The sequence below is a fragment of the Pristis pectinata genome, chromosome 5 (genome assembly GCF_009764475.1).
Source record: "Pristis pectinata isolate sPriPec2 chromosome 5, sPriPec2.1.pri, whole genome shotgun sequence".
NCBI classification, from domain to species: domain Eukaryota; kingdom Metazoa; phylum Chordata; class Chondrichthyes; order Rhinopristiformes; family Pristidae; genus Pristis; species Pristis pectinata.
In genome coordinates, this window is record NC_067409.1 from 73,229,206 (window position 1) to 73,254,185 (window position 24,980).

Sequence of the window (24,980 nt, forward strand, 5' to 3'; positions counted from 1 at the left end):
TGTGAGGTGTTACACTTTGGAAGGTCAAATGTATAAATTATAGAGTAAATGGCAGCATCCTCAGGATCATTGAAGTACAGAGGGATTTTGGGGTGCAAGTCCATAGCTCCCTGAAAGTGGCAATACAAATGCATAGGGTGGTAAAAAAGGCATTTTGCATACTTGCCTTCATTGTTGGAGCACTGAGTATAAAAGTTAGGAAGTCATGTTACAGCTGTATAAAACTGTGGTTAGGCCACATTTTGGAGTATTGTGAGCAGTTCTGGTTACTGCATTACAGGAAGAATGCGGAGGCTTTTGAAAGGGTGCAGAAAAGGTTCACCATGATGTTACCAGGGTTATAGAGTATTACCTACAAGGAGAGTTTGGACAAACCTGGATTGTTTTCACTGGAGCGTTGGAGGATGACGGGTGACCTGAAAAGTATATAAAACTATGAGAGGCATAGATAGAGTAGGTAGTCAGAGTCTTTTTCCCAGGATGGAAATGTCAAATACTAAAAGGCTTAGCTTTAATTTGAGAGGGGGAAGTTTAAAGGAAATATGCGAGAAGTTTTTTTCTTTTTACACAGAGAATGGTACCTGGAATGTACTGACTGGGAAGATGGTAAAAGCAGATATAACAGCAACGTTTAAGAATCATTTAAGACACATGAACAGGCAGGGAATAGAGGGATACAAACCAGGCACAGGCAGATGGAATTAGGTGGGTTGGCATCTTGGTTGGTGTAGACATGGTGGGCTTAAGGGCCTGTTCCTTTGCTGTGCTGCTTTATGTTTTATGTTCAGACAATTCCTAAAATAGGCTAGAGTCACATCTTTCCCATTTGCCTAATCTAACATAACAATGTGAAGGAATAGTGTCTTGCTTAGAATGAGGTTGGTCATATCATTACATTGTCACAAAGAAAAAGGAGTCTAGAGGAAACAGGTACAGCCTGCAGGAAATACAGAACGGGAAGTATAATAAAATTACTTCTACAAAAAGGGCTAGATTTAATTTATCCTAAGAAACATGAGTCCTGACCAGACCACAGGCATTTGCACGTGAGGTTGGTTCTCTCAATATGGTTTAAGTAGTTTGTTTAAAAGAAAAATCATCTGCGTTACTAATGTGAAAACAGTGGGCAGTATCTATATTTCAGCCATGTATTAAATGCTTGACATCAACTCCTGAGTATCAGCAAAAGTGTATTCAGAAGATCTCCAAACCCACTCAGACAATGTTATAATGAACATTGGGCTGAATCTCACTACCTACTTAACACCTGTGGAGCAAACAAACAGACGACATTCCAAACTAACCATAGCATGGGAGCCCTGTAATTGATTTCAATTAAATGTATAAATGCTGCAAGTTCTGCTTGTCACCTACTTCAGGGTTTTTTGAGATGGTACAAAGTTAGCGCCTTGAGGTGCTTAGACTACTTTCCTCTAGTTGCCTTAACTTCTGAGGAAGATGTTATGGCATTCCGTGACATTCACCTGTTTGCTAGTGTGCAAATGCTGCAAATAACAAGAGAGTTGATGGAGGAAGGAGGATCTGACAGCCAAATATGTTAAGGTTATACATCATTTAACAGTTTTGCAGCAGATAGTGATAAGCAGAAAGGACACAGCATGGACTCAAACAATAACAAATCCCAAATAGATACCCAAGTAAGTGAGCTCATCTTAGTGATAGCACTTGACTACCTGAACAACTGGTCAGTGGAATGACCAGTAACAGGCTGAATAGAGGTAGAAGAAAAAGTTAAAGCCATGATCTCCAGACGCTGCTTTATCCATAATTTAGGGAAAGGAAAATTACAAAAGAAATCATAATCTTGAATAACAAAACACAATTAGCATAGAAACAGGCCCTTTGGCCCACAGAGACCACCAAACACCTACTTACACTAATCACATTTTTTATTCTCCCCACATTTCCACCAGCTCTCCCATGATTTTACCAGTCATCTACACACAGAGCAATTTAGACTATCAACCTGCACGTCTCTGTAACATGGGAGAAAACAAGAGGACCCAGAGGAAACCCACATGGTCAAAAAGAGAATGTGCAAATTAGTGGTCACTGGAGCTGTGAGGTAGTAGCACTACTTGCTGTGCCATTGTGCCACCCAAATAGATGTACAAAAAGGCAAACAAACACCAAATATATCTAAAACCAGTCAAAGATCGAATGTACCTAACATCAAGACCATCTTAGTGTAAACATTCTATAATTCATTACAAAGAGACTTAATGAACAGAATATGGTAAATGTTATAACAATACAAATCTGCTATTCATTATGGTATTAACAAGTTCTGGTAATATTTTTGGACAAAAGTATAAAAGCAAGTTATTATTTAGGATTCCAGGTTTCCCAATTTTGATTAGAATATTGAATGTGATTTTATTAATGTGGCCTTGCTAATGAAACTGCAGTCTGGACATAATCCACACAGATCCACAGTTTTTCCATGGTTCATTGCAGTAAGCTTTTTTTTAAGTGCATAGTTAACATCAGTAATTCAAGGATACAACAAGAATTTCCAAGGTTCTGATTTCTAATACTCAGCTAGCAAGCTGTATCAAGACATGTGCATATATAAGATAAAACTTGTCTCAAAAGGATATATCCTATGGTAGGATGTTTTAGAGACAATTGCGGGGATAATGTTGTCTTTGTTAATAAAAAGCTGGAAATATTACATCAACAGCTTGTGTTGACATCAAGTGAAAATTAGGAGGGATGTAAAACTAGCTTTTGATTTACAGTTGCCTGTTTCAGCCAAAAATTCACTCCCCCCACCTCCGTCCTCCCCCATTCCATCCATTCAAGTGTCTGGCCTCAAATGAAAAACTTGTAAACTTCTACTCTAATGATCCTTAATTAGAATTGGTGCAGTCTTGCTGCTGATCCCTAAGGATAACCAGAATATCCATGGAATTGGATGCCCAATGTTAAACCGAGCAGGGCAGCAACCCAAAGCTACTGAATAACCCACTATAGGAAACACCAGTAATCCTTGGGTTGGATAGATAGGAATGCAAGCTTTTGGCAAGCACCCAACATTGGAAAACTCTCTGAAAAAAACTTGTTTATATACAATCATGGGAATTCCTGAATTTTGAAAAAATATATACTATTTTCTGACTATTATGACCATTCTTGAAAAGGTAAAGAACTTTGCACAGAATAAGCTATGTTGCACTTACTCCATTCGCTGTGGTCCTGTATATACTGTTTTTAAAACAACGAGTCCATGATTTTTCCTGTGGCATAATGAAACCATTCCAAATCCTCCACCATCCATAGGATGTTTCTCAATCAGTTCTTTGGAATCAATGTGGATGTCATCCAAAGACATAATTGTTCCAACCGGGTTTTTCCTTACAGCTAGTTAGTTTTGCAGCACCTATTACAAGATAGAGAAATCAATCCACATGCAATATTACCGATTAAAACACATTGGCGTCTCAAATCATCCAAAACATTCCCAGAATCCAACACATGCATCTTTTTTTTCCCAAAAAGATGATATATCTTACACATTACCCCTACTAGATTATAGATTATATGGCAGTCGAAGGCCACTCTTCCTTCAAATTACTGCAGCATGATAAAATGTACTTATTGACATCTGGGTGTTGCTGCCAAGGCCGGCAATTATGGCCCAACCCTAAAATGCCCTTGAGGTGGTGGTGAGCCACTTTCTGGAACATCTGCAGTACTTTTGGTGAAGGGAGATTCTAAATTTAGACCCTCTGACAACGAAGGAACCAGAGATATATTTCCAAATCAGGATGACACATGACTTGGAGGGAACCTCCAGGTGATGACATTCGTATGTGCCTGATGCCTTTGGTAGTAAAGGCTAGGGTTATGAAGGGGCTATCGGGTAGCCTTGCCAGGTAACTGCAATGTATTTTGCAAATGGCACAAAACACACTGCAGCTATGGAGCACATGTGGTGGAGGGAATGAGCGGTTAGGGCAGTTAATGGGGTGCCAAACAAGCAGGGTGATTTATCCTGAATGGTGATGAGCTGCACGCATACAGCGCAGAGTATTCTATCATACTGCAGACTTGTATCTTGTAGATGCTGGAAAGGAGACACAATGGACTGCAGATACTGGAATCTGGAGCAAGAAACAAATTGCTGGAGGCACAGTGGGTCAGGCAGCATCTGTAGAGCAAAATGGACAGTTGAGGTTTTGGACTGAGACCCTTCATCTGGACGACTGTCCAGATGTAGGATGTTGACCAGAAACCTTGACTGTCCATTTCCCTCTATAAATGCTGCCTGACCCACTGAGATGCTGGAAAGGCTTTGGGACGTCAGGAGGCAATTCAGGATAACCAGCCTCTGACCTGGTAGGGATAGTATTAAGCGGCTGGTCCAGTTGAGTTTTTGGTCATTGCTGTTGTTGTTGGGGGGGGGGGGGGGTGGCATCTGTTGATTATAGATAATACCATTGAAAGTCAAGGGTAAATGGTTATGCGCACTCTTGCTGGAACTGGTCATTGCTTGGCACTTCTGTGGCATGAATGCTACTTAACACTTATTAGCCCATGCTTAAAGGATGTCTGGGTCTTGCTGCACTCAAATATAGGTTGGTCCATCTTCTGAAGAGTTCCAAATGGAATTGTGGAATGATCAACAAACATCCCTCTCTGACCTTATGATAGAAGAAAGGCCATTGGTGAAGCAGTTTAAGATGGTTCAGGGCAGGTTATCAAAACCATGCCAATACTACTTCTCTCTTTTGAGCACGTAGGTGTAGCCTACCCATCACAGATGTATTAGTGCCTCAATGCTGAGGATGTTGACCTTGTAACTGACATTAGTTTGCTAATCCTACCAGTGGACTGGGGGTGCTACACACACAGCATTGGTGGGAACTTTCCAGTATTCTAAGGTGCCTGCTTGTACTTAGCTAAAATCACTAGACCATGAGCTTCATGCCAGCTTTGAGGTCCTGATCCTCCAACTCTCCTTGCTTCAGAAAGCCAAAGGATGCACCGTTCCACTGAAGGTGATAGTGAATTTCATCATCAATATCCATCTTCATTGAGGAGGTAACTCCTGAGAAACAGAAAGCGGTCCATGTTTTCCAGGGTGTGGTCATGTATCTTTATAATCAGAAGGCAATGCTTTTCAGAGGGCGCAAGTCAGGAGAGGACTTTTGTGGATGTTCAGTGCTGTGTACTTTAGTGAACAACTCGACAATGGAGCCTAGCTTCCAAGTAAGTATCATATGCATACTGAAGCTTGATGAAAGAAATTAGAGTAACCTTGGCTCTCGAGTGGAGGAGATGGAGATTGAACAGTTTCTCCTTTTGATCTGTAGGCTCTACTTCTGTAGAAAATGCTGGAGGCACTGCTGAGACGAAGAATGAGGGAAGTGTAGGGGTGATGACACAGCCTCACTTGACACCTCTCTGCACTGATGTTGGGTCTGTTGTGGACTCGTTGGATTGCAAACTATCATGCAGCATACATACGATGGGGATGAATTTCTGTGGGCAGACAAATTTGAGAAGAAAGCTCCACAGTCCTACCAGATTGATGGTTTTTGAGAGGTCAAAGGTCAAAATACAATGGTTGATGTTACTTCCTCCATTTCCCTTGGAGTTGTTGTCCTGTTAAGATCATATTGACTTTGCCTCTAGATGGCAGAATCCACACTGAGCCAGGGAGCATTTCTTCAGCCAGGTGGGGGAGAGGAGGGTGGTTGAGGAAGACCAGGACAATGACTTTCCCTTTGCTAGACTCTTCCATAGTTACCACATTCAGGAAAAGAGCTCGGTCCCTATCACCCCTTTCTAGACCATGGTCTGAGAAGCTGCCGCATGGGGCCAGGTTGGGGGGGGGGGGGGGGCAGAGGGACCAAGGCCCCAACTCAAATCCCAGTCCAACTTTCCCACTGTGGGCTAGCTTTGTTCCCCTGCACTGCCATCCAAGCAGCACTGAGGTCCATCATGGTGCCCACCTGGTAACCAGAAGCTGTGGCATCAATCTCAAGAAAGATTGATGCCTAGACGGCTTTTTGTTAAGAAAATACCACTTAGTAATGGCACCTGAGGTCTTTCCTCAGGGTTGGAGAGTAAGGAAGGGCATAGGGAAGAAAGGAGAAGAGCAAACGACCAGGAGCAGGGGGAGGTTAGGTGCTTGGCGCACGAAAGGAAGGAGGGGGCAAGCAGGGATGTGTGTGTGCAGGGATTGAGTACATGTTCTCAGGCACCTATGCATACATCTACCTTTTTGTAATGCTAATACCCATGCAGCAGAGCATTGACTCCAGGCATCTTGGACTTCTCAGCCACTAGGCCAAGACCTTGCTCTGTCTAGTCTACATGGTAGCTGGTGTACAATGGTCATCCCACGTTGAAAGAAATCATGACAGGCTTCTTCTAATCCTCAACATGTAGTCTGGGACCTGGAACATCAGAACAATCCCAATAGTGACAGATCTGAATGTCGCTCTGCTATCATAACCTGGGAACTCAGACGCTTTGGCATGTTCTTATGTTAACAGTGCTGCCCTGAGGAGGAGATGGCCAGGTCAAAGAACAAAGCAATGGGTACTCCTTCCTCTGAAGAGCAAACCAGAAGAGCCACACCAACACTGTCAAGTGGGTTTTGCTATAAAGAATGAGCTAGTCTTGCCACCAGTACTCCAACCCCACCACCCACTGGGATGTGAACATCTTGTGGTCAGTGTCATACCTTGCACAAAGAAAAATGGGCACTGGAGGTCAATCATCCTAGCCCCAGGACGCCATTGTAGGAATTCTTCAGGGCAGTGTCCTTAGCCCAATCATCTCCAGTTGATTCATCAATGACCTTCCTTTCATGATGAGGTCAGAAGTGGGGATGTTCATTGATGATTGCATGATATTAATTCCATTCACAATCCTCAGCAAATGAAGCAGCTCATGCATACAACAGGACCTGGGCTGATAAAGTGGCATGGAACATTCATATCACAGAAGGACCAGACACTGATCATCTTCAATAAGAGAGACCGTCTAACCACCTACTCTTGATATTCCATGACATTTCCATGGCCTAATCACCATCAACATCCTGGCCATGTCATAAATACCTTGGCTACAAGAGCTGATCAGAGACTGGATATCCTGTGGCAAGTGAATGACCTCTCGACATTCTAGAGCTATCCACCATCTACAAGGCACAAGTCAGGAATGTTGTTCCTTGAACAATCAAGAAACTTGACACCATCCAGGACAAAGCAGCCCAGTTGAATGTTCAGGCCAATGGATGAGATACCATTCATTCCCGCTACCAGTGGGGCTGCAGTGTATACCATGCAAAAATGCGCCTGTTGTTATTCACCTAGGCTACTCCAACAGCAGCTTAAAATCTGTAACATCTATCATCGAGAAAGGCAAGAATGGTTGGGAATACCACTACCAAATATTAATTTGGAAGTAACTTGCAAATATTAATCTTCATTGATGCTGGGTCTAAATCCTGGAACTACTTAACCAACTGCACTGTGGGAATACCTTCACTACAGCAGTTCAAGAAAGGCAGCTCACCAGCACCTTCTCAAGGGCAGCTAGGGAAGCACAGTAAATGCCGGCCATACAAATGATGACCAAATCTCAGATAATGAATAAAGAGTCTCTGAACCCATGGGGGCAGCTGACCCTTTATCCAGCGATCAGGAGTTGCTGGCCAGCTATTAATATGTCTCACATCAGATCTCCTGGCAGGCATGGTAGTGTAGCGGGAGGGCAGGCACGGTAGTGTAGCGGTTAGCGTAACGCTTTACAGCACCAACAACCCAGGTTCAGTTCCGGCTGCTGTTGGTAAGGAGTTTGTACGTTCTCCCTGTGTCTGCGTGGGTTTCCTCCAGGTGCTCCGGTTTCCTCCCACATTCCAAAAAAAAGATGTACAGGTTAGGAAGTTGTGAGCTGCTATGTTGGTGCTGGAAGCGTGGCGACACTTGCAGGCTGCCCCCAGAACACTATGCAAAAAGATGTATTTCACTGTGTGTTTCGATGTACACGTGACTAATAAAGATATTTTATCTTGTCTTATGGCACAACTTAACTTGTGAAACCATTGCCTGGAGATTTATATCCAAGGCATTCATCCTAAAGGTTTCATTTTAGAAACAATATTATTTCATTAATGTAGACTAGAAAAGCCTTCATTATTAGAACTAGAAAAACTACAAATATTACAGATATATTTTATTCCCTTGGAGGAAATTTTCTGTTTAAAACTGTATGACCTCTCAGATTTCACCGTATGTTCTGTGTCCAGGCATAGTTAGTAATAATGGTAAAATTGCAGCTCATATTCCAGGAGCTCAGCTCCTTCCTGCCTTAATAGAAAGAATAAAGTGAAATTTGTTCTTTCAAAACCTTGCTGTACGTTCACCAAGTTTAACAAAACTGCAATGTTTGGTGCAATGTCAATACTTAAACTGAAAGAAAATCTGCAAATGAATATTTTCATTGCAAACACATTAGAGGTAAGTTTCTCTTTCAGTACAAGCCAGACATCAGTAGAAAGGATCAGTTTTACACACCATTTCAATCTTCAAATGAATATTATTTATTTCAACCTCTTCTTATGGCAGCAAGCTCCACATTCTTGCCCTCTTTGTGGAAGAGGTTTCTTCTGAATTCCCAGTTAGATTTTTTAAGCCTGGCAACACTAAGCAATATAATCTTGGGAAAAAATATGGCGATATAAACCTGTAGTCATCCAGATGTTGATGGTTTGGTATTGCACATCCATGGCAGCTGAGAAATAGAGGAACTAATAGTAGAATTGCTAATACCAAATGGGAAGCAGAGAACTTCAACGAGCATGGCAAGCATGAGATAAATGGGGAACTTAAAACAGAAGAATCCTCAACCTTGGTTTTCAAATCCTTCCTTGTTCTCACCCCTTCTTTTGTCTGTAATCTCCTCCAGCTCTATACTGCACAGTTGTACAGGATACTGGTGAGGCTACATTTGGAGTATTGTGTACAGTTTTGATCGCCTTATTTAAGAAAGGATATACTGACTTTGGAGGCAGTCCAAGTGAGATTCACCAAGCTAATTCCTGGGATGAGAGGGCTGTCCTATCACTACTGGCTAGAGAAGTTAGATTCATTCTGTGGAGTTTAGAAGAATGAGGGATTACCCTATTGCAACAGACAAGATCCTGAGGGGGCATGACAGGGTGGATGTTGAGATGTTTCGATTAGTGGGAGAATCTTGAATGAGGGGACACAGTTAAAAGATTAGTGAATGGTCATTTAAAACTGAGGTATGTCGAAATTACTTCTTGCAGACGGTGGCTAATCTCTAGAATTCTCTAGACCAGAGGATTGTGAAGGCTAGCTCACTGTAAATACTTAAAATGGAGTAATATAATTTTTTGAAAATTGAGGACTATGGTGACTGGTGACTGGTATAGAAGAGGAGGGGAGGCTAGGGGTGGATAAGCCATGATTATATGTCGAATCGTAGGGGAGGCTTGAGAAGCCAAGTGGCCTATTCATGTTCCTATTTTCTTATTTTCTAACCCTCCTGTGCTCTTCAATTTCTGGTCTTTTGCACACACGCCAAATTTAATTCATCACTGGTTGTGCCTTCAGCCGTTGAGACCAAAGCTCTGGAATTACTTCACTAATCTTCAATCCTCCTTTAAGATGCTCCTTAAAACCTCTCTTTTTGACCAGGCTTGTGGTCACATGACCCAAGATCTCTTTTAGTGGGTCAAAAACTAACTTTGTTTGACAATACTCCTGTAAGTGTCTTGATAGGTTTTAAAACACATTTTTAACATAAATGAAAATTGTTATAGTAGTGAACTCAGATAGGATTCTATTTACAAAACTATTTGAACCTCAATTTGGATATCATCAGACCATCACTTGCCTTTAGTCTTGATCTGGTAATTGTGACTTGCAAATATATTGCTAATGCTTTTTGACTTAGTATCCAACTCTTTAATGCCACTGTGGAAGTTACTTTTACTAGACAAACTGCAGCAACTCAAGCAGCTCAGTCCTCACCACCTTCCTGAGGGAAATTATGGAGAGGCAATACACGCTGACCCTGCCCATGGATCCCAGTGTATGTGAAGTGGTCAGCATCTTCCAGGTTCCTGTTGTCAAGCTTCACTGTTGGAGTTTAGTGTCGTACAGTAACAGTAGGTTGGTAGAGGACAGTTGCCTTGCAGACGGTCAGTGTCCATCCTCGTATGCTTCAGTGAATGAGTTGACAGTGGCTACAGAGATTCTCAGTGCAGTCACTGTAGCTAGAACAGTTTCCCATTAGTTCTGATGATTAGCTCCTTACCTTCAGAAAGTCAATTGGAGGCAAATTGCAGCAAATTGTCAAAAAGGATTTAATGATATGTTGGGGAAAAGTTGTATGTTTGTTTTTACACCAGTCTGTACTGAGATTGGCTCTGTTGTAGATTCATTGGTTAGGATCATGGCTTGCACGCTATCATGAAGCAAACATAAGGTGGAGATGAATTTCAGTTGGCAGCCAAATTTGAGAAGAATTTTCCACAGTCCCCTCCTGGATGATGAAAGGCTGTAGAGAGGTCAAAAAAAGGCCACATATAGCAATTGCTACTTCTCCCTGCATTTTTTCTTGAATTGAGGCAAGGTGAATATCATGTCCACTGTGTCTCCAGATGGACAGAATCCAGACTGAGATTCTGGGAGCAACTCTTCAGCGAATAGGAGGAAGCAATTGAGGAGGATCCTGGCAGTCACTTTTCTTGTGGCAGATAGCAGGGAGACCTCTCTATAATTATCACAGTCAGCTGATATATATTCCTCTTTCTAGATGTGGATAATGATGTATATTAAACTTTTCTCCTGGTTTTTGTGGTTTCTCCTTCATTTACTTTAGTTTGATGGCAAAATCCTGTTATCAGTCTCACACAATCAAAAGTGGCAAACAGATTATAAAGCAACTTTACAAAACCACAGCAATAAAAAACTTGAAGGAATGAAAAATCAGTTTCATTTTCTGTTAAGAGTCTGCAGTAACCAATAAGCTTCACCTCTGATTCACCTGCTTCCACTCTGCTCTCTCTGTCTGTGACCTCCTGCAATGTTTTGACAAGACCCAATGCAAGCTCGAGGAAAAATGCCTCATCTTCCATATGGGCACATTGCAGCCTTCCAGATTCAATATCTCATTCTCCAACTTTTGATAACATGCTCTTTCTTGCTGTCTATTTAAAAAACAGTTTTGCCTGCCATCCCCTTTTCCTTTCCTCTTTGTGCATTGTCTGGCCTCTGGGCATGTCCCATTACTAACAAATTACACAGCTATAGGAGCATAATCTGATCCCACATGCCACATGGATTTCACTCTATCAAAAATTTCCCTTTGATCCACCCATCGCCCTCCCATGCCTAGACTAATGTGTTTCTCTCTTTCTCAGGTCCGATGAAGGGCTCCTCACCTGAAATATTAACTCTCTTTCCACAAATGCTGCCTGACCTGCTGACTTCTTCCATTTTCTATTCTTATATCACATTAACCCAATTTTACTTATTCATCTGCACTAATTTGTTTCTATAATTTTGTTACTAACATTGACTTTATCAAATTCCTTCCATAATGCAATTCTTAATTAAAAAAAAGTCAAGAATATTGGCTAAACTGCTTTCCATAACTCAATTTATATATCAAAAAAAAATTCCAAGAATATGGGTTAAACTGAAAAGTTAAACCATCAACTTTTTGCTTTAAAGCACATTTTCTCAGTATTTCAAAAACTTCAGTCCATGAAGGAAACGAAACTACTGCATTGAGAAGGCAGGATATGGGGAAAAAAAATTCACAATAATACAAAAGTTAATCTATATCCCTATATTTATCTAAGCAAATCTGGTCAATTTCTTTCTCTCTCAGTCCCAAGTACGTGTCCACAAAATCTCAATAGAGCTAGGAATTGCACAATTATTTCTTGAATCTACTAAATTTACTGGGTGGCAATGAAATCTATTAATTAATGTGCAGATACACAAGTGTGTTAAACTGGATATTTAAAAAAATTATTACATGTTTTATTTAGAGTTTTTACATTCCTTGAAAGCATTGTTTAAACTGAATTGGTATCTTATGCAAATTCAAGGACATTTGACATCTCAATATTATGGTGAAAAGTGTTTAATATTTAACATTCATATTTTCTTTCATCCTTTCTTAGCTCTCACACTTTATTCTGCCTTTACATGTTCTGTAAGAAGTGATTTGATTATCCAGAAATGTTTATTTTCCAGTCTTTGCCCCACTGAATGTTTGCTTGCATCACTCATATTCCAGATGCAAGCACACTTACACAACTATTTGTTCTAATATGTGTATCCTGAGCACATTCTAATTGTTGTTGCCAGGTTCAAGTGACTACCACAACTGATGCTCCAGCCACATCAAAACCTTGCCGGTTTACAGCAAAGAACCTGGTTAGATGTTGGAAACCAAGGTTGAAAATTCAAGCTTATTGTCCCCAACACCAATGAAGGAATAGCAATATGTTTCCAAGACAGGATGGTGTGCGACTTAGAAGGGAACTTGCAGGTGGGAGTGTTCCCATTCCTTTTCCATGATTAGTATTGTGGGTTTGGGATGTAGTATTGGAATATCTAATGAACAACTACAATGCATTTGCAGCCGCAGTGCACTGGTAGTGGAGGGGATGAATGGTTAGGGTGCTGGACTGGATGCCAGCTAAGCTGACTGCTTTGTTCAGGATGGAGTTGAGCTTTCTGGGTATTGTTGGATCTGCACTCATCATATTCCTGTCTTGACCTTTGTAGATAGTCGAAAGGCTTTGACAAGTTAGGGGGAAGGCTTACTCTTCATAGTATACCCAGCCTCTGATTTGCTCTTGCAGCAAAACAGTATTGATGGTGAGATTGGGTCTCGAGTGGTCCTGATGAATTGGGCATCATTGAGCAAGTACCTTTTGATTGAAAGTACACTAATTGGGGACTCTCTTGGTGGCTAGATGGAGTAGGTCGCATCTTGGCACTGCTCCACTCACCTTTTAATTTCTTGTACACCACCCCTTAATAAGACTTTTATAAGACTGATCTTGATTTTTAATTGCCAGAAATGAACACCAGGGCTAAAGCTGCAGCTGATAGCAAGAGTAATGGAGACCCTCAACTTATTTTGGAAGCTATTTCTAAACTGGATAAAAAGCTTGATCAGAGACTTGCCACTTTGGAAACGCTGTTAAAGGAGATTGAAGACAGACAAGCAACACTCATACAGGAGAGTGTTAAACAACAGCAATTAATTGCTGAACTGGATGAAGCTGGCAAAGAGAGAGATCGTAAACTGAGCTTACTGGAAAAAGATTTAACTGCGACCGTCCAAAGACTGGAACAGCAAAGACAGAGGATTATTGATTTAGAAAGCCGCAGTCGGAGAAACAATTTGAGGATTATTAGCCTTCCCGAAGACGCTGAAACTGGTAATTCTATCGAAATTTTTTCTAAACTTCTGATGGATATGTTTGGCTCTGAAGTTTTTTCTGTACGTCCTATACTTGATCGTGCTCATCGAGCGTTAAGACCAAAACCGCCGGCAGAGCAAAAACCATGGCCAGTAATATTGAAATTTCACTATGTGAGTACTAAAGAGCATTTGATTCGAATCGCTCGTCGTTGAGGAATGACCCAATATAAAGATTGGAAGTTTCGTCTGGTTGAAGATTACAGCCCACAAGTTATGAAAGAGAGACTGCATTACAAACCAATTATGTCACGACTTTATCAAGGGAACTATCAACCTGCATTATTGATCCCAGCTCGTCTGAGGATTGTACTCCTCGACAAATCACGCCGATGGTTTAATTCCATCAAGGAAGCTGAAGAATTTATCAAAGATTAACTTTTGACTTCACATGGTTAAGAAACGTGCTATTCTTTGATTTTTATACCTATTTGGTCTACTAGGTAATAATTAACTTACAGATTTGAATGTTTTTTTAAGTCCGGAGATATTTTCCTGCCCTTTGTTAACACTTCCGTGCTTGGGTCTGGAACATGGATGCTTACCATATTTCTATTTAACAATACTTTTTTTCCTTTTATTATTTTACTTTAATATTTTTAATGGTTTGTTTTGGTAATAATTAAAAATCTGAGTGACTGATTGCTTTTTTTTCTTTTGAAATAATAGTAAGATTGTATTTTTTAAATGTCGATGGTCAGTATTTTTGACTGTGTAGAACTTTTTCAGCAAGCGTGTTTACATTTCGAAATTCTGCTTTGGGTACTTGTACCCTCATGTTTTGACTATCGGTGGTGTCTTGCATTCCTTTTAACTTGGTGATTTGCCACCAAAAGAGGTGGGGTTAAGGAATTTAGCGGGTAGCATTCTGGCTATCTATTGGCCAGTTTTCAGGCTTTGGTGGGCGGGGGTGGGGCTGTTTTTTGGTTAGTTGTTTTCTTCCTCTGGACTGATAAACTACAAATATGCCTGAATTGTCATCATATCCGGCTCCTCTGTGAACTTTTTCCTCTTCCTGTTAATGAGTTTCCTGTGCAGTAAGGTTAACCCTTTACATACCATATGTTTTTAGTCTATTAAAATGTATAAGGTGATTAATTTTGTTTCATGGAATATGAACAGTTCAAATAATCCAATTAAGCGCAAGAAGATTTTTAAAGTTTTTCATAGACTGAACGCTCAGATTATTTTTGCGCAGGAGACTCATATTAGGAGAGAGGATAATCAGCGCTTTTTTAGATTTTGGAGGGGTCAACAGTTTCATTCTAATTCACAAGCAAAGGTGAAGGAGTCTCTATTTGTATAGACTCCTCAATTTCATTTGCTCATCATGAAACAATTTCAGACCCGAATGGTAGATTTTTATTAATTACTGGCTTAATTCATAACAAAAAAGTTGTTATGGTTAATGTTTATGCACCTAATGTTGATCATCCCAAGTTTTTTAAACATTTATTTGCATCTTTTCCTAATTTAAACAAATATACCTTGATTATGGGTGGAGGTTTCAATTGTTGTTTAAACCCTTCAATAGATAGATCTGTGTCGAATCACATACTTCCAAACAAATCCGCTCTCTTTATTAATGCCTTCTTAGTTGATTCCGGAATTTTAGAAGTTTGGAGATTTCTACACTCATATGATAAAGAGTTTTCATTCTTTTCTCATGTCTATCACAACTACTCTAGGATTGATTACTTTTTTATTGACTCTCCATTAGCTCCATTTGTTATTGACTGTAAGTATGATGCAATTGCCATTTCTGATCATGTGCCATTGAAACTATCAATTAAATTAGCAGACGTACCCTCTGGTGCCAGACAATGGCGACTCAATCCTTCTCTATTGCAGGATTTAGACTTTGTTCATTTTATTAAAGAACAGATTTCCTTTTTTTTCTCAACTAATTTTATGGAAGAAATTTCCAGTGTGATATTATGGGATACCTTTAAAGCTTATATCAGTGGTCAAATTATTTCATACTCTACTGGATTGAAAAAATGAACTAATAATGAATTACGTATATTGGCTGATAAGATTAAAGAAATCGATAAAAAAATACTCTGATGCTCATAATTTGGAGCTCTATAAAAAGAGAACTTAACTTCAATTACAACACAGTTTATTATTAACATTTCCAATTGAAAATCAATTACTCAAAACTAGGAGTCAGTTTTATATACATGGTGATAAATCTGGTAAATTGTTGGCCAACCAACTGAAAGCTGCTTCAACTAAACGTCAGATTATTAAAGTTCGTAAACAAGATGGTAATTACACAGAGGACCATGATCAAATTAATAAATCTTTTCAAGAATTTTATACTTCTTTATATGAATTAGAATTTCCTGAGGATTCTACATCAATGCATGAATTTTTAAGGAACTTGAAAACTCCGAAATTATCACTTAATGAACATTTAATATTAGATGTACTCATTTCGGAGGAAGAAATAAAGAAAGCAATTTCTTCAATGAATTTGGGTAAAATACCCGGTCCCGCTGGGTATACAGTTGAATTTTTAAAATCCTTTTCTGATCTTCTCTCTTCCTGGTTAGGTAAAATTTTTAAAGATGCCCTATCAGTAGGTAAATTACCACAATCCTTTTATGAAGCAACTCTCTCTTTAATTCTTAAAAAGGATAAAGATCCCACTGAATGTGCATCTTACAGACCTAATTCTCTATTGAATGTGGATTCCAAAATTTTTTCCAAAATATTGGCTTCTAGACTAGAAAAGGTACTTCCACAAATTATTTCTGATGACCAGACAGGATTTATTAAGAATCGTTATTTGCATTTTAATATTAGGAGGTTAATGAATATTGTATATACCCCTTCATCTACAATTCCAGAATGTGTTATCTCGCTAGATGCTGAGAAGGCGTTTGATAGAGTCGAATGGGAATATTTATTCAACACGCTTGAGAAATTTAATTTTAGCCCAAATTTTATATCCGCGATTAAAGTGATTTACCATACACCTATGGCTTCAATACTTACTAATAATCAGAGATCCCCCTTTTTCAGGCTTTTTCGAGGCACTAGGCTGCCCTTTAAGGGCTTTATTATTTGATATTGCCTTGGAACCCTTGGCAATTGCCTTTCGGGACTCTTCTAACATATTTGGTATCACTCGTGGAAAGGGGACCCATAAGATATCACTATATGCAGATGACCTGTTACTCTATATCTCTAACCTGGAGAAATCTATCCCTGCAGTATTATCACTGCTTGCTCAGTTTAGTGTTTTTTCTGGTTATAGATTAAATCTCAATAAGAGTGAACTTTTCTCATTAAATATGCAAGTCCCAATTTATAGGCAATTACCATTTAGATTAGTGACTGATTATTTTACATATCTGGACGTTAAAATTACCAAGAAGCACAAGGACTTATTCAAAGTTAGCTATTTACCTTTAATTGATCACGTTAAACAATTGTTTACTAAATGGTCCCCATGCTGAATTAATGCAGTTAAGATGAATATTTTACCAAAATTTTTGTATTTACTTCAGGCGGTTCCAACTTTCATCTCGAAATCCTTTTTCGATACTATTGATTCTAAAATTCTTTCATATATATGGCAGAATAAAAACCCAAGGTTAAGTAAGAAATTATTTACAAAATTTAAAAAGGGTGGTGGTATGGTTTTGCCTAACTTTAGATTTTACTATTGGGCAATTAATATTAGATATTTAATTTTCTGGGCACAAGATTTAGATGTAATTCAATGCCCTCGATGGGTGTATCTTGAGTATGAGTCCATGCAAGGATTTTCATTAGCTTCTATTTGAGGAGCCTCAACCCCTTTTGCACTTACTAAATTGAGTAAACAAATGACTAACCCAATAGTTAAACATACAATACGAATATGGTTTCAATTTCATACATTTTTTGGATTGAATAAATTCATTTTATCAAGTCCTATCCAATCCAATTTTTTTCTTTCAACTATCCAGAACTGATTTAGCTTTTTCTTTATGGAAAATGAAGGGAATAACATGCTTTCATGATTTATTCATTGATAACTGTTTTTTGTCTTTTGAACAGCTGTCTAATAAATACAATTTGCCTAGATCACATTTTTTTCCCCAATATTTACAGATTAGAAATTTTTTAAAAGTTATTTCACCTTCTTTTCTGATACCATACAAAATTGAAATTATGGAAAAAATTTTAGGTTTTAATCCTTATCAGAAGGCTTGAGAGCAATAATTTATGATCTGATTATGAAAATACGTCTAGAGACACTTGATAAAATTAAGAATGAATGGGAAAGAGAACTCCAGATACTTTTACCTACAGAGACATGGAAGAAAATTCTCCAATTAGCTAATACATCTTCAATGTGTGCTAGACACTCCTTGATACAGTTTAAGGTGGTTCACAGGACCCATATGTCTAAGGACAAGTTAGCCCGTTTTTATCACCATATAAATCCTATATGTGACAGATGTAATTCGGAGGTGACTTCCCTGACATATATGTTTTGGTCCTGTCCTCTTTTAGAAAAATATTGGAAAGACATTTTTAATATTATTTCAACTGTATTGAATATTGATTTACAACCCCATCCTATTACTACAATTTTTGGGTTACCAATGATGGATTCTGGCCATTTATCTGCTTCTGCTTGTCGTATAATTGCTTTTGTTAAATTAATGGCCAAGAGATCCATTCTATTTAAATGGAAGGATCCTATACCTCCTACCACATTTCAATGGTTTTTTCAAACAATAACATGTTTAAACTTAGAAAAAATTAGGAGTGGTACTGTTGATCCTTTGCTTAAATTTGAGGAAGTCTGGAGTCCATTTATTCAGTATTTCCATATGATATAAGCAGACCTTTCTCGAATCCCTTTCAATAACCTTTGAATACAGAGGAGCGGAGCTAACGACATAATAATGTTTTTTTTAAAAACCGAAGAAATATCAGTCCAGTTTTTTTTTTGAAGTTTTTGGTTTGCTTTTGTTTATTTTTATTTTGATTTGGGGATTCTCTTTTCATATTATTAAATTTCTTTTCAATTTTTTTGTATCATGCTCACTTAGCAAGAGAGCGGGAGGTCCAGATTATATATTTGACTCCTTGTGAGTATATATATTAACTGTTATTATTGTTATCCCGATCTCTTCGCACCATATGTATAAATCACTAATGTTATGTATATTAATTTGAATTAATTTGAAATTCAATAAAAAGATTGAAAAAGAAAGTAAACTAATTGAGCAGTAGGTAGTAGGTATTTGATTTATCCTTTTTTGTGGACAAGACATACACGGGCAATTTTCCACATTTTGGATCACTGTTACTGTATCAAATTAGCATGGCAACAAACTTAGTGTGGAGTACAAGTCTTCTGTACTAAAGTGAGCATGTAGTTAATCATTTCAAGTTAAAACTCCAGTGACCTGCTCTGGATGCATTTTGTATATGCACAAAAATGTGATTATAATAATAATGTACTGGTTGGTCATTTTATACATTTTTAACCTCCTGATACATTATATCCCTATCTTCTCTACTATCCCCACTTATTCTAGCATCTTTGTCTCCATTTGGTTTATTCAGTTCTTTTCTCCCTCAATTAAGTTTGAATTTTTTGTGCTCATCACAATAAATCAGCAGCTCAGAATCAGAAGAGCAAAAACATACCTGGAATTACATAACTCATAGCAGTAGTCGGTCATTAGGCCACTCGTGCCTACACAGCCATTCTACTAACAGCTGATCTTTCATATTGGTGCAACTTTCCTGAACTAATCTCAACTTCCTTGATTCCCATAACCCCTAAAAATCAGTCCATCTCCAACTTGAATACACTGAGCAACTGAGCCATCACAGTCCTCATGGATAGAAAATTCTAAGATTCAGTACCCCCTGGGCATAATTTCTGTCCTGAATATTCGATTCCTTATTCTGTGTCACCCAGTTCTTGACATCCTAGCCAGAGGAAGCATTAACTCCCATCTACTTTGCCATGAATTTTTGAGAATTACAAAAATAGAAAGTAATGAACTCAAGAGATGAGACAAAGAATTTTAAAGTTTCCTAGTGAGCAACTATTTATTTCCACCCCTCCCCCATGCCTTATTTTTGATAAACGAGAACTCTCTTCAACTATATCCTTTGCTTCTCAATACCCAACAACTAAATACTCACAAATTACTTTAAAATGTGTCTCCTAATACCATCCTCTCTGGTTGCTTCCCCAACATCTTTGATCTTTACTTCACTTTAATCAGGTCTACAACAACACCTTCTGCTCCTTGATACCATTAACTTTTTGACCACCCAGTTTGATCCTCAGGTGAGTAGTGGCCACTCAAAGTGGCAGATCGCGCCCCCCCCCACCCCACTATAGGAGATTGGGTTGACCCCCAACTCTATGGGTAAGAGATGGTGGGGTCTAACCTCAAATGTGGGAATTACAGAGGTGGGGGAGAACAGACCCAAATTGGGAGATTAGGGTGGGAGTGTGTGTCTGGTGTGTGTGCCTGTGCGTCTCATGTACACGTCTGGTGTGTGTGCACCTGGTGTGTGTTTATCTGGTGTGTGTGCCTGTGCGTCTCATGTACACGTCTGGTGTGTGTGCACCTGGTGTGTGTTTATCTGGTATGTGTGCAGGCCTGTGTGTCTGGGGTGTGTGTGTCTGTGTGCACATGCATCTGGTATGAGTACATGTCTGTCTGGTGTGTGTGTATATACACTGGTGTGTCTAGGGTGTGTATGTGTGCACATGCATCTGGCATGCGTGTATGCGCGCGCGGGCGCCTGGTGTGTGTGTGTGTGTGTGCGCGCGCCTGCCTGTATGTGCGTGTACGTGTGCCTGGTGGCTTCCCCAAGTGTGAACTACGATCCCTGACACCACTGTCGCTTCCTGTAGCCAGAAGCTGGCTGTGCTCTCTTTCACTCTCGGTCGCCATCCCTATACCGGAAAAGCATCGAGCGGCGGGACATTAGCACAATCGGACCCCGCGAGCGGGAATCTCGGCACGTCCGCAACTCCGCCCGACAGATCATGATCCCCGACCCCGGCCTTACCTGTCCCCACCGACTCGGTTTCACTAAATTACTTCCGGACTCAGTCCCAATTCGGTTCTTCACAAACTTCACAACAATTTGCCCCGCCCTCGGAAATCCCCTTGCATTTCAGTCCCGCCTCTCCCCGCTCAACCCGCCGGCGCCTGATCCTCCATCTCCCGCCCTCTCACTAAGTATGTATTTCCAGCACTAAATTAATAAAATAAATATATTGCACTTCTAAAAGTCAGGTCTAGGGTGATAATGGCGTTCATTTCGGAGATGCACGAGTTCGTGAAAGAGTACATGAGATTAGGAAATGGTCTCTAAACTACTTGTTCGCAGTTCTTATAAAAGTTGATAGTAACCGGAGTGGTCGGGTTTTTGACCTACCAGTTCCCTTTTTTGTACCACGGCTTGGGGCAAGTATTAAAAAATGCACACGATGAACGGATTTACTTAATCCAAAAAAATGCTGTAGATAGCAACTCGAGCAACATAGACTCGTGGAGAAAAACAAATAAAACTGCAGATGCTGGAATGTGTGAAAAACAATAACAAAAACAAAATGCTTGAAGTACTCAGCCTGTCCAGCAGCATCTGTGGAAAGGAAAACCATTACGGTCTAGGATCCATCCTCTGAAGGGTCCATGACCTGAAATGTTAACTGGCTTACTTTTTCACAGATGCTGCTTGACTGGCCAAGTTCTTCCAGCATTTCTGATCCCTGCAGAATACCACTGGGCACAGATTTTCTGTCAGAATAACACCCCTGCACCACTACCCTGTCTTCCATGGCCAAGTCAATTTGGAATCCAATCTACCAAGTCTCCATGGACTCCATGGGCCTTAATCTTCTGGATCGGCCTACCATGGGGGATCATGTTGAATGCTTTACTAAAGTCCATGTAAACAACATCCACTGCCCAAGCTCATCACCTCTTTACAAGAACTCAATCAAGATTGTAAGACATGACCTCATCCTGACTAATCCATGCCGACTATCCCCAAAAGGTCCATGCTTTTCCAGATATGAGTAAATCCTATCCCTATGAATCTTCTCCAATAATTTCTCTACCCCTAATGTAAGGCCCATTGACCTGTAATTTCCCAGTTTGTCCCTATGGCCTTCTTAAAGAAAGGAAAAACATTGGCAATTCTCCAGTCCTTTGTGACCTTGCCTCTGGCTAAAGAAGGATACAAAGATCTGTCAAGGCCCCAGCATTCTCCTCTCTTGCCTCTTTCAATAACCTGGGATAGATCCCATTAGGCCCTGGGGATTTATGCATCTTAATGTTCTTCAAAAGACCCAACACCTCCTCTTCTTGATATCAACATGCCCTAGAGTAAGTATCAGGATACTCCTCCCTGATCTCTCTATTCTCCATATTCTTCTCTTTGGTAAATACTGATGAGAAGTAATCTGCCATTCATTTTTCTCAGCTTGCTATCCCCTTCCTTTCCTTATGTTTTTGATTCTGCTTTGATTTACTTTCCCTACCTATCTACTCTCTTTAAAACCTGTATACCTTCAATGGATGTGAATAGATTTTTTTGCTGCAAAGATAAGGTTACCTTTAGAGCTCAGGTATAAACTTAAAACCCAACCTGATCACAGTCATTCTGAACTCAACTTGAGCCTGAGGACTTACAATCTTTTTCATAAGTGACTCTACCATTGCTGTAGATAAAACACTCAAAAATGCCATTGTCCATAATTCCATCCCAGACACTCAACCCAGCACTGGAGGGTGTCTGTGTGTTTCCAAATTTTAAAATTTTGTTCCCATGCAAAACTTTTAACTGTGTTTCTTCCTGCAACCCATCTCCCAACTCGCCAGCTTGTGATCCAATAGCTCCTGAATCGAATTTGCATCTCCTCTAATCTGTCTGTTCTTTTCAGAGCACTTTCTCTCAATGCCTGATAGGATACACCTGCTCCAAATGTGATCTGTTGTAGAACATAGAACAGTACAACACAAGAACAGGCCCTTTGGCTCACAATGTTGTGCCAAACTAATTAAACTAATAGTTAAACACCTAACAAAACTAATCTCTTCTGCCTACATAATGTCCATATCCCTCCATTCTCTACATATTCATGTTTCTCAAACACATCTGTTGTACTTGCCTCCACTACCACCCCTGGCAGCACATTCCAGGCACCCACCACTCTCTATGTAAAAAACTTGCCCCACTCATCTCCTTTCAATTTACCCCTTCTCACCGTAATTGCATACCCTCTAGTATTAGACATTTCAACCCTGGGAAAAGGATGCCAGCTGTCTACTCTATCTCTGCCTCTCATAATCTTATAAACTTCTAGCAGGTTTCCCCTAAGCCTCCACTGCTCCAGAGAAAAACAACATAGATTTGTCCAACCTAGCACGTCCTGTAATCCACACAGCATCCTGGTACACCTCCATCCAGATAAGTCTTAACCAGAGTTCTATAAAGCTGCAACATAACTTCCTGATTCTTGAACTCAGTGCCTCGACTAATAAAGGCAAACATGCCAGATGCCTTCTTTACCATCCTATCAACCTGTGCAGCCACTTTCAAGGAGCTATGGACCTGGACTCCAAGATCTCTCTGTATAGTAACTCTGTTAAGGGTCTTACCATTAACAGAGTACTTTCCCTTTACATTTGATCTCCCAAAGAGTAACACCTCAGACTTGGCCAGATTAAACTCCATCTGCCATTTCTCCACCCACATCTGCAACTGATCTATATCCCGCTGTATCCTTTGGCAATCTTCTACACTATCCACAATGCCACCAATCTTTGTATCAGTCTGTGAACTTACTAACCTACCCATCCATGTTTTCATCCAAGTCATTTATATATAATCACAAACAACTGAGGTCCCACACGGATCCTTGCAGAACGCCAGTAGTCACAGACCTCCAGCCAGAATAAGTCCCATCGACAACATCCATAGCTTCATCAATCACCTTCATCACTTCCTTGAAAAACTCAATCAAGTTAATAAGACATGACTTGCCCAGCACAAAGCCATGCTGACTGTCCCTAATTAGGCCATGGTTTTCCAAATGCTCATAAATCCTATCCCTAAGGATCCTATCCAATAGTTTCCCTGCCATTGAATTGAGGCTCACTGGTTTCTTTATTTCCCTTTTTGAATAACAGAACAACATTAGCTACTTACCAGTCCTCCGAGACCTCGCCTGTGGCAAGAGAGGACATGAAGAACTTGGTGAAGGCCCCAGCAATCTCACCTCTTGCCTCTCTCAATAACCTGGGGTATATCCCACCAGGCCCTGGGGACTTGATGTTCTTCAAGAAACCCAACACTACCTCGTCCTTTATCTCAAAATACCCTAGCATATTAGCATGCTCCACACTGATCTCACCATCCTCCAGATCCTTCTTCTTGGTAAATAATGATGCAAAGTATTCATCTGGGACCTCATTCAGTCGTATGAGAAGTCGCCTCACAGTGCTTGCACAGAGACTCTACCAAACTATAATGAACTGAACTGACCCAGCTGGACCCAACCCCAAAGATATACCCAACCCAAACCCAACACATACAACTGGTAGGCTTTGAGGACAGTGAATGAGGGCTGGACAGACTTACCAGTATGCCAGATGTGGCTTACATTACAATATATTTTGCATCACAGGCTTAATACTTTTCCTCTAGTGATTTCAGGTTATAAACTGCTCCTCCATTTTTGTCTCTTATTTCCTGCTATCTTTGGTATGTGTATTTTTTTATTACTGAGAAGACAAATGCAAAATATTTGTTTAACCGCTTTACTGCTTCCTCATTCCCCAGCTTTAGTTTCCAGGGATCCAACATTTACTTTTGCTACTCTTTCTTTTCACTTCCAGAAACTATTTTTACATTCCTCATTCTATTCTTTTTCAGTCATCCTTTACTTGTTTTGATCTGTCAATCCTCATGTCTGCCACTATTTTTTGCAAGGTTACAAGCCTTTCAGTCTTTAATCATCTTTATCTTTCTGTATAGCCATGGATGAATCCTCTTAAATAAAAAATGCAGACAGCTGCAAATACTCAGAATGTCAGCTAGCATTCGTAGAAAGAGGAATTCTTAAATGTTTCAGATTGATGACTTTTCATCAACTTTGGATACCCATCTGTCTCCACCCCAAAAGTGATTAATAAGACCCAAGGATTCACTTATCTTGTACTGGCTCCTCTCTCAGTGCTCCTCATATTTTGCTTTTTTTTTTCCTCTTCAAGTCAGCATTCTCCATCTCTTTTTTTTTTAAAAATAACATTCCACTATGGTGGTCCTAACTTTAGAACCTTCACCCTTTCTAGGAACCCTTGGCAAGTTGCTGCTTTCAAGAAGTGTGGCACAAAGCTCCATGAACATGGCAGTAAATGAATCTGTTTAAAAGTAACACCATTTAAACTTTGGTCTCCTGCGTCCTTAACTAT

The 24,980-nt window shown here is 39.8% G+C and overlaps 1 protein-coding gene across 2 annotated transcripts in view; it reads right to left on the reverse strand.

The window, feature by feature from the left end:
• The window catches only part of ripk1l (receptor (TNFRSF)-interacting serine-threonine kinase 1, like), a 66,469-nt gene that overhangs the window by 36,150 nt on the left and 5,339 nt on the right, over window positions 1-24,980 (reverse strand). The window contains exons 1-2 of one of the 2 annotated variants that reach the window (XM_052015606.1): window positions 20,566-20,645; window positions 3,204-3,403 (exon numbers count right to left, since the gene is read on the reverse strand). In XM_052015606.1, coding sequence (XP_051871566.1) covers window positions 3,204-3,355 — 152 coding nt within the window. In that variant the 5' untranslated portion in view covers window positions 3,356-3,403; window positions 20,566-20,645. Of the gene's footprint in view, window positions 1-3,203; window positions 3,404-20,565; window positions 20,646-24,980 lie in introns of those variants that run through there. The other variant, XM_052015605.1, reaches the window with a different exon arrangement.